Consider the following 10,477-nt stretch of genomic DNA (forward strand, 5'->3'; position numbering starts at 1 on the left):
TCCAACAGTGTTTAGGGCAAACTTTGAGATCAGCATGGGAAGGCCTTGCCTGGCACAGAGCCCAGTTCTCTGTGGCAACTTTGCTGGGCTTCTGGGTGGAGAAGGGCCTGTAGTAAAGGTGGGAGCATGGGAGTTTCTGTCCTTGGAAGAAGGTGAGCACACCCTTGAACCGACCCACCCGTGGCTCCAGACTCTGTGTTGGCCCTGCTCAGCATCCTAGACTCTATGGCTCTAACAACTTAAATAATTTTTATTACAAAAGGAAGAAAAGACCAAAACATCCCCAAAATTCTCCCATGGGCTTCCCCCTCCGAGCCAATAAATAAGGTGGGGGAGACTGACCGGAGAGGGGGGTGAGGGTCATGGTTCAGCAGAACAGGGAGCGTAGCCTGGGCAGGGGCAGAAGGACATCCAGCCTGCTCCCCTGGTCCTGGGCACTATGATCACATTGGCTGGAACAAGGAACTCTGCCCACTGACGGCAACAGTCTCTGTCCCGAGGAGTGTGGCCAGGGAGGAAGGTCATGCCTCAGGATGGCCAGACTGGCTACCCCACCCTGCGGCCTTCTCAATTCTGGGCAGCAGGTGTTGAGTCCAGCCAGCTCCCTGCTGGCTCCCAGGGAATCTAGCAGCATCGACTGAGGTGCAAGCCCACCTACGAGGGGCCTCAGACAGATGGAATGGGCCCTCCCCACTGGGGGAGGCAGGTATGAAAAATCGAAGTGAGAGCTGGCCAGGTGGGGGAATCCACTGTGCCAGCCTCAAGAGGTCTCTAGAATAGAAAGATAGACCACTCCCTCCCAACCAGCTTAGCTTGTAGCTCTGTCCCTACATCGAGGTGGGGTGGTCAACACTGGCATTGCCCAGTCAAGTCTCCATGGTGTGTCTGTGAAAGAGGAGATGGTGGGAACCAGTGCCCCCCACTCGGGTCCCTTTCAGGGCCAGTGTCCTCTCGGCGGGAAGGCCTTTGGACCACGTTAGGCAGCTGCAGGAGGGCAGTGAAGGGGTCTTCTCAGCTCCCTGGCCCAGCCATGCCCAGTGAGTGGAAGCTGCCCTCTTCCAACAAGAGCCGCCCCAGGCGGTAGAGCAGCTGGGGGTACCAGTGCACACCCTCCCCTGGGGTCCAGCTGCCCCACGCCAAGCTGTGAAACAGTCGCAGGGGCCAGAAGGCCAACTGAGCCAGACGGTGGTCAGCCACGGCCGCGAAGCAGGAGGCCACCACATCCTCCACCACCAGCGTCCCATGCCTTGTTAGTGGGGCATAGGCCCCCAGGGCCACGTGTGTGGAGACGGCTGCCACTCGGGCAGGTTGCAGGCCCGGCACCCCGGCCACCAGCACGTACTGGCCAGGCTGCACTTGGCTGGCAAATGTGGCCCGGAAGTGGGCCGCTGGTTCTGTGTGATTATTGGCGGTGAAGAGCAGGTGGGCGGGCGTGAGTGCCAGGCGGCGTGGGGGGTCCTGGGTCTCGATGACCCGGAAGGCCCTCAGCCTGTCTGGCTCGCGATCCAGGAAAATGAGCACGTCACTGAAGGTAGGGTTCCCATCCTCCCCCATGGCCAGCACCCGGTCTCCGGGTCTCACAGCTGACAAGGCCACACGTGCCCCGCTCTCTAGGCGCACCTGGGCTCCAGCAGGAAAGCAGCCACCTGTCTTGGCCGCAGCAGAGTGTTCTGTGGGAAGAAGGGACATGAAGGTGTTACTGCTGTGTCACAGCACCCCTCCCCAGAGCTCCTCTCGCTCCCAAAGAGCCCTCCCATCACCATATTCTGGCTCTGCTCCCCCCTTCCCGTGCAGCCTTGAATACACCCCAACCCACGATGTGATCTGTCCTCCTCCCCCGTCTAATCCTTTGCCAGTGAGAGGAGCATATTGTGGCTCCAAGACCCATGAGTGAGAAGGAAAGGGCCCTGCTGAAGCCCAGGCCAAGCCCCTGTCTGCTCGCTGTGAAGCAATGTTGTGGAGCAGTCAGAGAGGTCAGGGGTGAACTGAGCCAGGTGGTGGTCAGCTGTGACTTGAAACTCGAAAGCTACAGTCTCGTGGAGAAGGCACTGAGCTCCTCTGGGGTCTGGATGTCCTGTCATTTCTCACTCCTTGCTCAGACACTCCCCAAAAATTGCACTCTCAGGCTGACACCCCGAGTTCTGTCCCAGAGCTGGCCCTTGGAGTCCATATAGAAGCGAGAGGAGGGCCAGCCGTGGGCAGCTATAGACTTCTGGGGAGCCTCAGAGTGAGTGGTCAGGCCAGGGCGTGACTCAGTGGCAAGGGTAAAGTCACCGTCTTCAGTTCATGTGCTGGGTCCTTGTGCAGGGACAGGACACGGTGGCATTGGTGGGCGGGATGGTGAGCAGTGTTGTGGGTGGGAATAATGACGGAAGTGGCCACTCGGGGAGCTGGTGTCGGGCCAGTGTTCGCAGGTGAAGGGTGGACGTGACTTGAAGTAGATACAATTGGCAGGAAAGTGCTGGAGGGGAGGATGGGGGTGGATCACCACAGTGTGCCCAGGTGGGTTCGGGAATAGTAAGCAGTGGGCCTGGTCTCATGTGCCAGGTCTTCAGGTGTGACTGCTACGTGGTGCCAGCATGGAGGGCTGTGCCTGAAGCCAGGTGGAGCCAGACTGGCAGTCACACGGGAACCATCTGAAGCATCCGTGATCAGGTTCAGTGTAGGTGACAGGGATGCTGACAAGATCTGAGGGAGGGGCAAGGCCCCAATGCCTGCCCATTCGGATCAACAAGGCGGCCAATCTGGGAAAATCCATTTTATTGAGTCCACTGTTTATTCTGCCCCTCGTGGCTGGCTTTGCCCCAAACTGTCCAGCTTCAGGGCCCCGAGGGAGAGGTTGGGGATGCCTGCACCCCCTGGAGGAGCATACAAAGTGCCCTAAAGGGCCTGACCTGCAGCAGGGTTGTGGGTTCTGAGTCTCTGGGCTCCCGGCTCCTGGTGAGGCATGCTGGTTTCTGGGCATAAGCTGGCCCTCGGCCCCTGGCCCCACCGCCCGCCTCCATTCTGAGTCATCTGAGTGGGAAAGCCATCTCTGTCCCAGCCTGGCTTCCTCCATCTGTCCAGCTTGCTCTGTCTTGCACCTCCTGCTGCAGGCTCTGGACTGTGGACCGCGAGGTCGGCCCCCAGCAGTGCTGGGACAGGACCCTGTCTCCCTAGGCTCCTGCCATGACACTACCAGGCAGGGGGTGAGCAGGTGGTCACAAGCAGCAGTGGGGAGCGAGGCGGACGTCCTCTTCCCTGGGGTCCCCGCCTCCATCCCCTGGCGGGCCTCTTCACCTTCTGGGCAGCAGTGAGCCCTGTGCCTGCCCATGCCCTGCGGCCCCGGCCCCGGGCCCAGCCCCCAGGCAGCGGCTCACCGGACTTGACGGAGCAGTGCACGTGGGCCTTGGACTCATAATACACCCAGTCGAAGCCGGCCTCCACTGCCAAGCGCGCCAGCAGTCCGTACTTATTGCGGTCGCGGTCCGAAGTGGTAATGTCCACCGCGCGGCCCTCATAGTGCAGCGACTCCTCAGAGTGGTGACCGTCCTCATCCCAGCCTTCAGTCACCCTCAGCTTCACGCCGGGCCACTGGTTCATCACGGAGATGGCCAGCGAGTTCAGGCGGTCCTTGCAGCGCTAGGAGAGGAAAGCCAGCAGAGTTAGGGGGAGATGCCGGCCTGCGTGCAGGTGGAGGCGCGGCCTCGCCCCCGGCCTCTCCCAGAGCATCCGCTGGAGTTAGGAAACCAGGGAGGTTGTTCTGTCCCTCTCTTTTAGGAACAGGGAGCCCTAACTTGCTTCTTTCCCTTCTAGCGTCTGGCTGCTCCAGGGACCTGGACCGCACGGTGGCGCCACAAATCTGGAGGGCGTGTTGGGAGGTGCACCCTTGGGGCGACCTCCTCTGATAAGTGGTCCCTCCCTCCCACGCTCTTTCCCCTCAGATCGGGGTACTGATCCCTCCACAGACCCGGCTACACTGTTCCCGAGCCCAGTCCCTCTGTCCCACCAAGGCACCTGAAGGCCAGAAACCACCCTCTGCCCGCAGGGTGGGGGTGGTAGCGGAGCCGACCGCCTGCGGCTGGCCTGCTAGGCGTGCAAGGCCGGAGGTGCCCAGTAGGTGTCACCGTAGCCTCAGGGCTGAGGCCCCCCGACTCGGTCTGGAGGCGCGGCAGGTGCAGAGCGCCCCAGCAACGTGGGGGCGTGTTGGGAGGGGAATCCCGGCCGCCTGGATCTCTCCAGCGCCACAGAGTATTCCTGCTGGGACTTAAGATCCAAAAGTGACCCACACCCAATCCGAGGATGCAGAAGCCTGGAAACCAGAAGCCTGTGGAAATGCTAGCGCCCAGCCGGACCAGATGGAGGGCGACGCGGAGTGTCCCCCGCAGCAAGGGGCGCACGCAAGGCTGATAATCCCAGGCAAGGTTCTCCCTCAGTCCAGAGCCTTCAGCACCTCTGCGCCGCCCCTATCAGGGAAAGGGCTGGAGAAACCGAGCCTCTGATCTCAGCGAGCCGGCTCCACGCTCTGTCTCACACGGGGTGGGAGTAGAGCCGCGCCTTGCGGGAAGGAGGAGAGAGATCGACGGTCTGTGATGACTCCCCGCGTGCCTGCAGCCCAAAGGACCCTGCAGTTGGCTGGGGGGAGGGGACTGCGGGAGAGCCGGCCCTTTCACAGTCCGTGACTCGGGTGCGAGGCGCCGCCAAATGCGGACAGCCCATGTCTCAACCTACCCCCATCCCGCACAAAGGGGGCCCCACAGACCCTTGGACTCGGTCTCCCAGGAGCCAACAGCGGCTACAGCCCAAGGCCTGGCCGTCCTCTGGGCGAGCAGCCTAGCTGGGGAGCACACTGCCCAGGAAGGGAGCTCCGTGTGCTCCTTGCCTCCAGGCTTCTAGCCGCCCCCCCCCCCTCCAGCTAAGTCGGCCCCGTGGGCCCCTGCTCCCCGCCCCTCTCCCCCTCCCCCGGGTCCAGAGCTGGGGAGCGCTGTCAATGATTGCCCAGCCCGTGGCCCGGATCCTTATCTGCATTCCTCGGCGCCCGGCCCGGCCCGGCCACCAGCCAACCTTCGGCCCCGACACCGGCCGGCCAGCCCCGGCGCCAGGGCGCAGGCTGAGGGCTGTGGTGGAGCTGTTCTTCCCAAAGCACCTAGGGAGCAGGCTGCCTGCATGCGGGGGAAGCCCCGGGAGACCACCGAGGAAGGGGATGTAGGTTTCTGATCCCTTGGGACCCCAGATGCAGGGAAGAAAGTCTGCTCCCCAGTGCCTGGGTTGAGCGGGTCCTGTTCCGAGCTTGCAGAAACTAGCTAGCGTTAGTTCTGCTCCCTCCCTCTCCTGGCATCCTAGCTCTTCTCTTTCAACACTCCCCGTCCCTGCCACCAAGCCCAGGGGTCCCCCAAGTTCGGTCCCAGAGCCCGAAGTTCTCGGCACCCCACCCTTAACCGCAGCGGCGCGGCTCAGCTCTCCGGGACAGACACGTGGGCTCGCCGGGCAAGTTCCCTTTCCCACCTCCGCCTCCCGGCTCAGCTCTTCCCGGCTGTCCCTAACCCCAGACCCGGGAGGGGGGGTGGGGGGTGGGGTGAGGAACGCCGCTCCGGAGAGGGCAGCGCAGCGAACCAAGAGCGCGCGGGGAGGAACGGCCCTCTGCGCCCGCAGCTTCTTCGCCCTCAGGGGTGCCGAATGGAGAGGGGCGCAGCGGTGCGGAAGGTTAGGCCAGGAGGGACTGCGTGGGTCCCGAAGGCGCGGGAGGCGGCCGGGTCGAGGTACCTCCGGGTGCCGAGTCTGAGCTCAGCTGCCGGCGCTCTGGGGCAGTGGGGCTGCCGCCACCAGGCTCGGCCGTGGCGCTTGGCAGTGGGGCGCTCTTCTCCCACCTCCGGCGGGTCCGCGGGTGTCCGCACTGCCGCCGGGACCCCTGGCCGGCCCATCTTGGGCAGCAGGCGGCTGGGCTTGGCGAGAGGGGCAGGTGCCAGGGGGCGTGCCAGCCAGTCGAGAAAAGGTGCCAGGGGGGCGGGGAGGGCCGGGCAGGTGGCGGTGCTTCAGCGGCGGCGCCCTGCGAGGGCGGGTCGCGCTCACCTGGGTCATGAGGCGGTCGGCGCCCGTGTTCTCCTCGTCCTTGAAGATGATGTCGGGATTGTAGTTGGGGGTGAGCTCCTTGAAGCGCTCCGAGCTGCGCGCGATCTTGCCTTCATAGCGCCCGCTGGCGCCCAGCGTCTTCTCCGGCACGTTGGGGCTGAACTGCTTGTAGGCGAGCGGCACGAGCTTGCGCGGCGGCCGCCTCCGGCTGCCCACCACCCGGCCCGGCCCGCAGCCCCGCGCCGCCGGCACCAGCAGCAGCAGCAGGAGCAGGCAGAACCGCAGTCGGGGCCGGAGCCGGGCGGGAGACATGGCAGGGGAGCCCGGGCGAGGGGCGGGCGAGGGCGCCTGGTGGGCTGGTGGGTGGGCGAGTCGACGGGCGCGCTGCGGGGGCTCAGGCGTCCGGCTGGCTCCGGGGGGCTCCAGGTGGGGGCGCCATGGGCTGCGCGGCGCGGCGCAGGGCCGGCGGGACTCAGGTGCGGGGCGGGGGCCCGGGGCCCTGGCTGGTGGCGGCGCGCTGTCCCCCTCGGCGCCTCGACTCTGAGCTGCCCGGCTCGCCGGCCGCCAATAAATAGGCCGGCCCGTTTGTTTTGGCAACGCGGCGGCGGCGGGGGGCGGCGGGCGGCGGGGCTGCGGGCCGCCGGGCTGGGCTGGGCTGGCCGGGCCGGCGGGCTGGCGGGCCCCGCGGTTAGCACCCCGGCCCGGCGGTCAGGCGGCTCTGGCGGAGCGGGAGCTGCTGCCGTCTGCGGCGCAGCTCGGGGCCGAGTGAGAGGGGAAATGGAAGAGATCCGGGCTCGGGCCCCGCGCAGACCGCACCCTACCCATGTCCCTGCCTCCTGTGCGCTCGACAGCGAACCTGCAGCAAGGGCGGCACAGCCTCCTCCCCCTCGGGCGGGCGGCCCCGGCACCAGCCAGCCCTCGTCCCGCTCGCTCCTCCGCCGCGTCCGCCCGCCCGCTGCCCTCGGCGCCCCCTGCACTGCCTGAGTTCGCCCTCCCCGCCCGGACGCGCCCCACCCCGCCTGGGCCTCGCCTCTGGGCTCCCCGCGGCTCCGGGGTGCCCCGCCAGGCGCAAACCTCCCGGACAGGAGCTGCCACCCCCACAGAGACCGCAACCCACGGCGCGGCCGGACGCGAGGGGCGGGGGGCAGTGGCCGGACCGCACAGCCGCCTACGGTGTCCCCTGCGGGGAAGTAAAGCCAGAAGACGGGAGGCCGCCCCTAACCTGGTGCCCCACCCTGGCCCGGGAGACGCGCCCTCTCAGCGTGGTGGACTGAATTCTGTATCAACCCGGTGCACATCCCACGGCCACCGGGTGTGAAGCTGGGAGTGGGGCACCAAGCCTCATGAAGAGTCAAATCGGGCTTTTTGGTGGGTTTTGTTTTTTCTTTTCAGTTGGAAACACTATTAAAAAAACAGCAAAATGAAGTTACAAAGGGATGGGCCAAGGTGTGGAGAAGAGCAGCTAAATGATGACATCAGCTGGAGGAACTGACCACGTTAAAGACCCGGCAGCGCGGGTGTGGGGTTGGGGGGGCAGGGGCTTGCTGAGAACCGCAGCAACGACTCACAGCTGCTGGCGTGCAAGGGCTGCTACACAATTCCTCTGTTAATTCTACTTTACAAATTCAAAACCATAGAGAATACGTAGAGGCAGCTAGAGAAGTAAACACGGACGGTGTGTTTATTTTGATATGCCACTCAGGAAAGCTGAATGAATTAGGATTTATTCTGCTAAAACAAGAAAGGGCAAGGATGTTGAAAACAAATGCCGCCATCACAACAAATTATATGATTTGGTCGCAGTATAGTCTACCGATTCAATAGAGATAGAAATAAAAGAATGAGAAATAGAAAGATTTAAACATTTTTTCATTCCAAGAATACTGACCCAGTTAAGTACCACTTTGTTGATTCTTACGTGCCTGGTACATGGGAGCTCTTCCATATGATTATACTAAGTATGCTACTTGCATTATCTAATTCAAACTCACAACCTCAGTTGAGCTCTTATTCCCGTTTACAAACGAAGATTTTGAAGCTCAGAGAAGATAAACAACTAGCTTCTGGCTGGGGAGCAGAGAGAAAATTCAAATCCTCTACCCTCTACGGGGGTCTGACCCCAGAGCCCCAGCTCTCACCTATGCATCAGTTCATTGGCCCTCTTTCCTGGGTTTTGAGCTGTGGTGGCTTTTCACAGATGTCTTCACGTTTTCTCTGGATCGATTTTGTGAACATAAGTTCGGAATTAGATGGGGACCTATGATAGTGCTTAATCCAAGCACTTCGTTTACAGAAAAGGCAACTGAGGCCCACAGAAGGGAAGATAGGATGATGCCACCAGGAAGAGAGTGTGGCATGTCACTTGGAAACACAGTGGATTGTTTCTTGTTTCCTCCCCACCCCCCTACCATTCTGCCCCCCATGTTCTCCACTTTGGGTCTCTTCCTTCCTCAGTATTTGAATTCTATGTCTCCCAGTCACAGGTCTCTCCAACATTGTTTCTTTTCCTTGAGCTCTCAAAGAGCTTTAAGGTACCTTTTCCAGGGTTCAAAACTATTCCGGCACTATTCCCCACCCGCCTCCCTCTCTACTGCTCAGATTTCTGGAGCAGACCAGGTCAGTGCCTCTCCCAATCCAGACAAACGGGGGAGGGGAGGGCTCTTCTTAGGGAGCTCAAAAGAAGATAATCCCATAGGTTCCCAGGGTCATCTATTGCAGTGTGTTCTAATAATCTTCTAGAGAAGTTTTGCCTTAATTTCAGTCTTTCTTCCTCCCTCTCTAATCCAAATTCGACTCCTTTCCTCTTCTTCTGGTCTTAGAAATTAGGGTAATTATCCTGCTTATTATCCCATGTGCACAGTCCTGAAGAGTTCTTTAAATTCACTTTCAATCTTCTTTTCTCCGAGTAAAAGACAATTTAAGATTATTTTAGGGGCTCTAACTTGTAACCATTTATTAACGTTGCCATTCTTTCTCTCATTTCTCTTCTTAAACTGTGATCCCGTTGAATGCAAATCTCTGGTAAAGATCTGATCCGTGTCAAATCAGCATTAGAGCAGTGCTAAGACCGCTTGGCATCAGGGGTGGTCCGACAGCAGTGTGACCTCGTTGGTTTAGATAGCGTTCCACCAAGTCTAGCCCCTCCTGGGCCTGGCTAACTTTGGAGCAGTGATCAGGGTGTGTTCTGGGAGAAGAACATAACACTTATGAAGTCTTTCCTCTATAACAGGTACTTTAAGCACTTAGTACAATCTTCACAATAACCCTCTGTACACAGCAATTACTATTCTCATTTTACAAATCTACAACTCCAAGGCTGTACGAGTACAGTAACTTGCCTGTGGTCCCCCAGTCAAGATTTGAACTCTGGAGCTTTTTCATTCCAAACTTACACTTTTTTCCCCCCCCCTCAGGACACCTGATGGTTCAAGATCTGAATCTCAAATTTAGATCTGCGTGAGTCCAGTCTCATTCAGTGCAGGAAGGGGGAGAAGAGGGCAGAACTGGAAGCATCATAATTTCCAGGGCAGTGACCCTGGAGCATTTTGAATCCAAATTGGGGCCTGAAACCTTGGGTCATTTCTCGCCTGCCTATATTCTTAGCTGTTCAGTAGCTGTAGGGTAGATTTTGAGCTGGGCTAATCCATTAGACCTATCAAACAAAGCCTAGTTCTTTTTCTAGTCACTTCCAGGCTCCTGCGGCAGTAAACCTGGAGAACTGAGGTGTGCCACTCTGGGGGCACCAATGGCCTGGAGTTTGAGCAGCAGTGATAGAGTCTGATCGGTGGTGGTGGGCGGGGGGGGACCTGACATCTGAGTCCTGGGCCTCTTGGTAAAATCACTTTTCTTCTCCCACCTCTAGACCCCTTCTACCCTCAATCATCTCTATTTTGAAGAGAACAAAGTAAGATCTATTTCTTTAGATAATATGATTCAGCTTTTGCACACTAGAGTAAACGCTGGAAAAATAGGTGGAAAGGAAATGGGGGGAAGAAAATATACCATAGAACCTGATCATTAAATATCTGTTTATTAGACTACTATGTTAGTATATTTACTCAATCTTGATTTGAACACTACATAGTTCAAATAAAGTGTACTTATAGTCATATATTCATATGTCTGTGCATGTGTATACAGATATGTGTATATCTACAGACAAATACATGCATACATACTGTGCTGGTCCATACTTCTGTAATCAACTAATCTTTTTTCTCTTTATCCTGCCACTTGGCCAGATCAGTCCTGCTCTAAATCCATGGGTGCTGAGCCACAACCAGACAGGTTGCTGGAATGCAGTTAGCCAAATATCTTCCAATGACTCGGAGCACAGCAGCCTTAGCTCATAGAAAGAGCTCTAGGCCTGGAGTTGTCAGATCTACGCCTGAACATGGTCTTTGATACCTTCTACCTTTGTGGCCTTGGG

At 59.3% G+C, this 10,477-nt stretch overlaps 1 protein-coding gene across 1 annotated transcript; it reads right to left on the bottom strand.

The window, feature by feature from the left end:
* Positions 1–230: 230 nt before the first annotated feature.
* IHH (Indian hedgehog signaling molecule) lies at positions 231–6,654 on the bottom strand. Its single transcript, XM_043577853.1, has 3 exons — positions 6,049–6,654; positions 3,360–3,621; positions 231–1,670 (listed from the first exon to the last, which is right to left on the bottom strand). The coding sequence occupies exons 1-3, from the start codon at positions 6,358–6,360 to the stop codon at positions 1,012–1,014; spliced, it is 1,233 nt and encodes a 410-aa protein (XP_043433788.1). The 5' UTR covers positions 6,361–6,654; the 3' UTR covers positions 231–1,011.
* Positions 6,655–10,477: the final 3,823 nt, after the last annotated feature.

Source organism: Prionailurus bengalensis, chromosome C1, assembly GCF_016509475.1.
Source record: "Prionailurus bengalensis isolate Pbe53 chromosome C1, Fcat_Pben_1.1_paternal_pri, whole genome shotgun sequence".
NCBI classification, from domain to species: Eukaryota; Metazoa; Chordata; class Mammalia; order Carnivora; family Felidae; genus Prionailurus; species Prionailurus bengalensis.

What these genes read in the sequence shown, in the direction of transcription:
- IHH (XM_043577853.1), bottom strand. Translation starts at nt 6,360, where the DNA reads ATGTCTCCCGCCCGGCTCCGGCCCCGACTGCGGTTCTGCCTGCTCCTG. An exon ending in CCGACCGCCTCATGACCCAG is followed by an intron (nt 3,622 to 6,048) that starts GTGAGCGCGACC and finishes TTCCTCTCCTAG; the next exon opens with CGCTGCAAGGACCGCCTGAA. An exon ending in GCACTGCTCCGTCAAGTCCG is followed by an intron (nt 1,671 to 3,359) that starts GTGAGCCGCTGC and finishes TTCTTCCCACAG; the next exon opens with AACACTCTGCTGCGGCCAAG.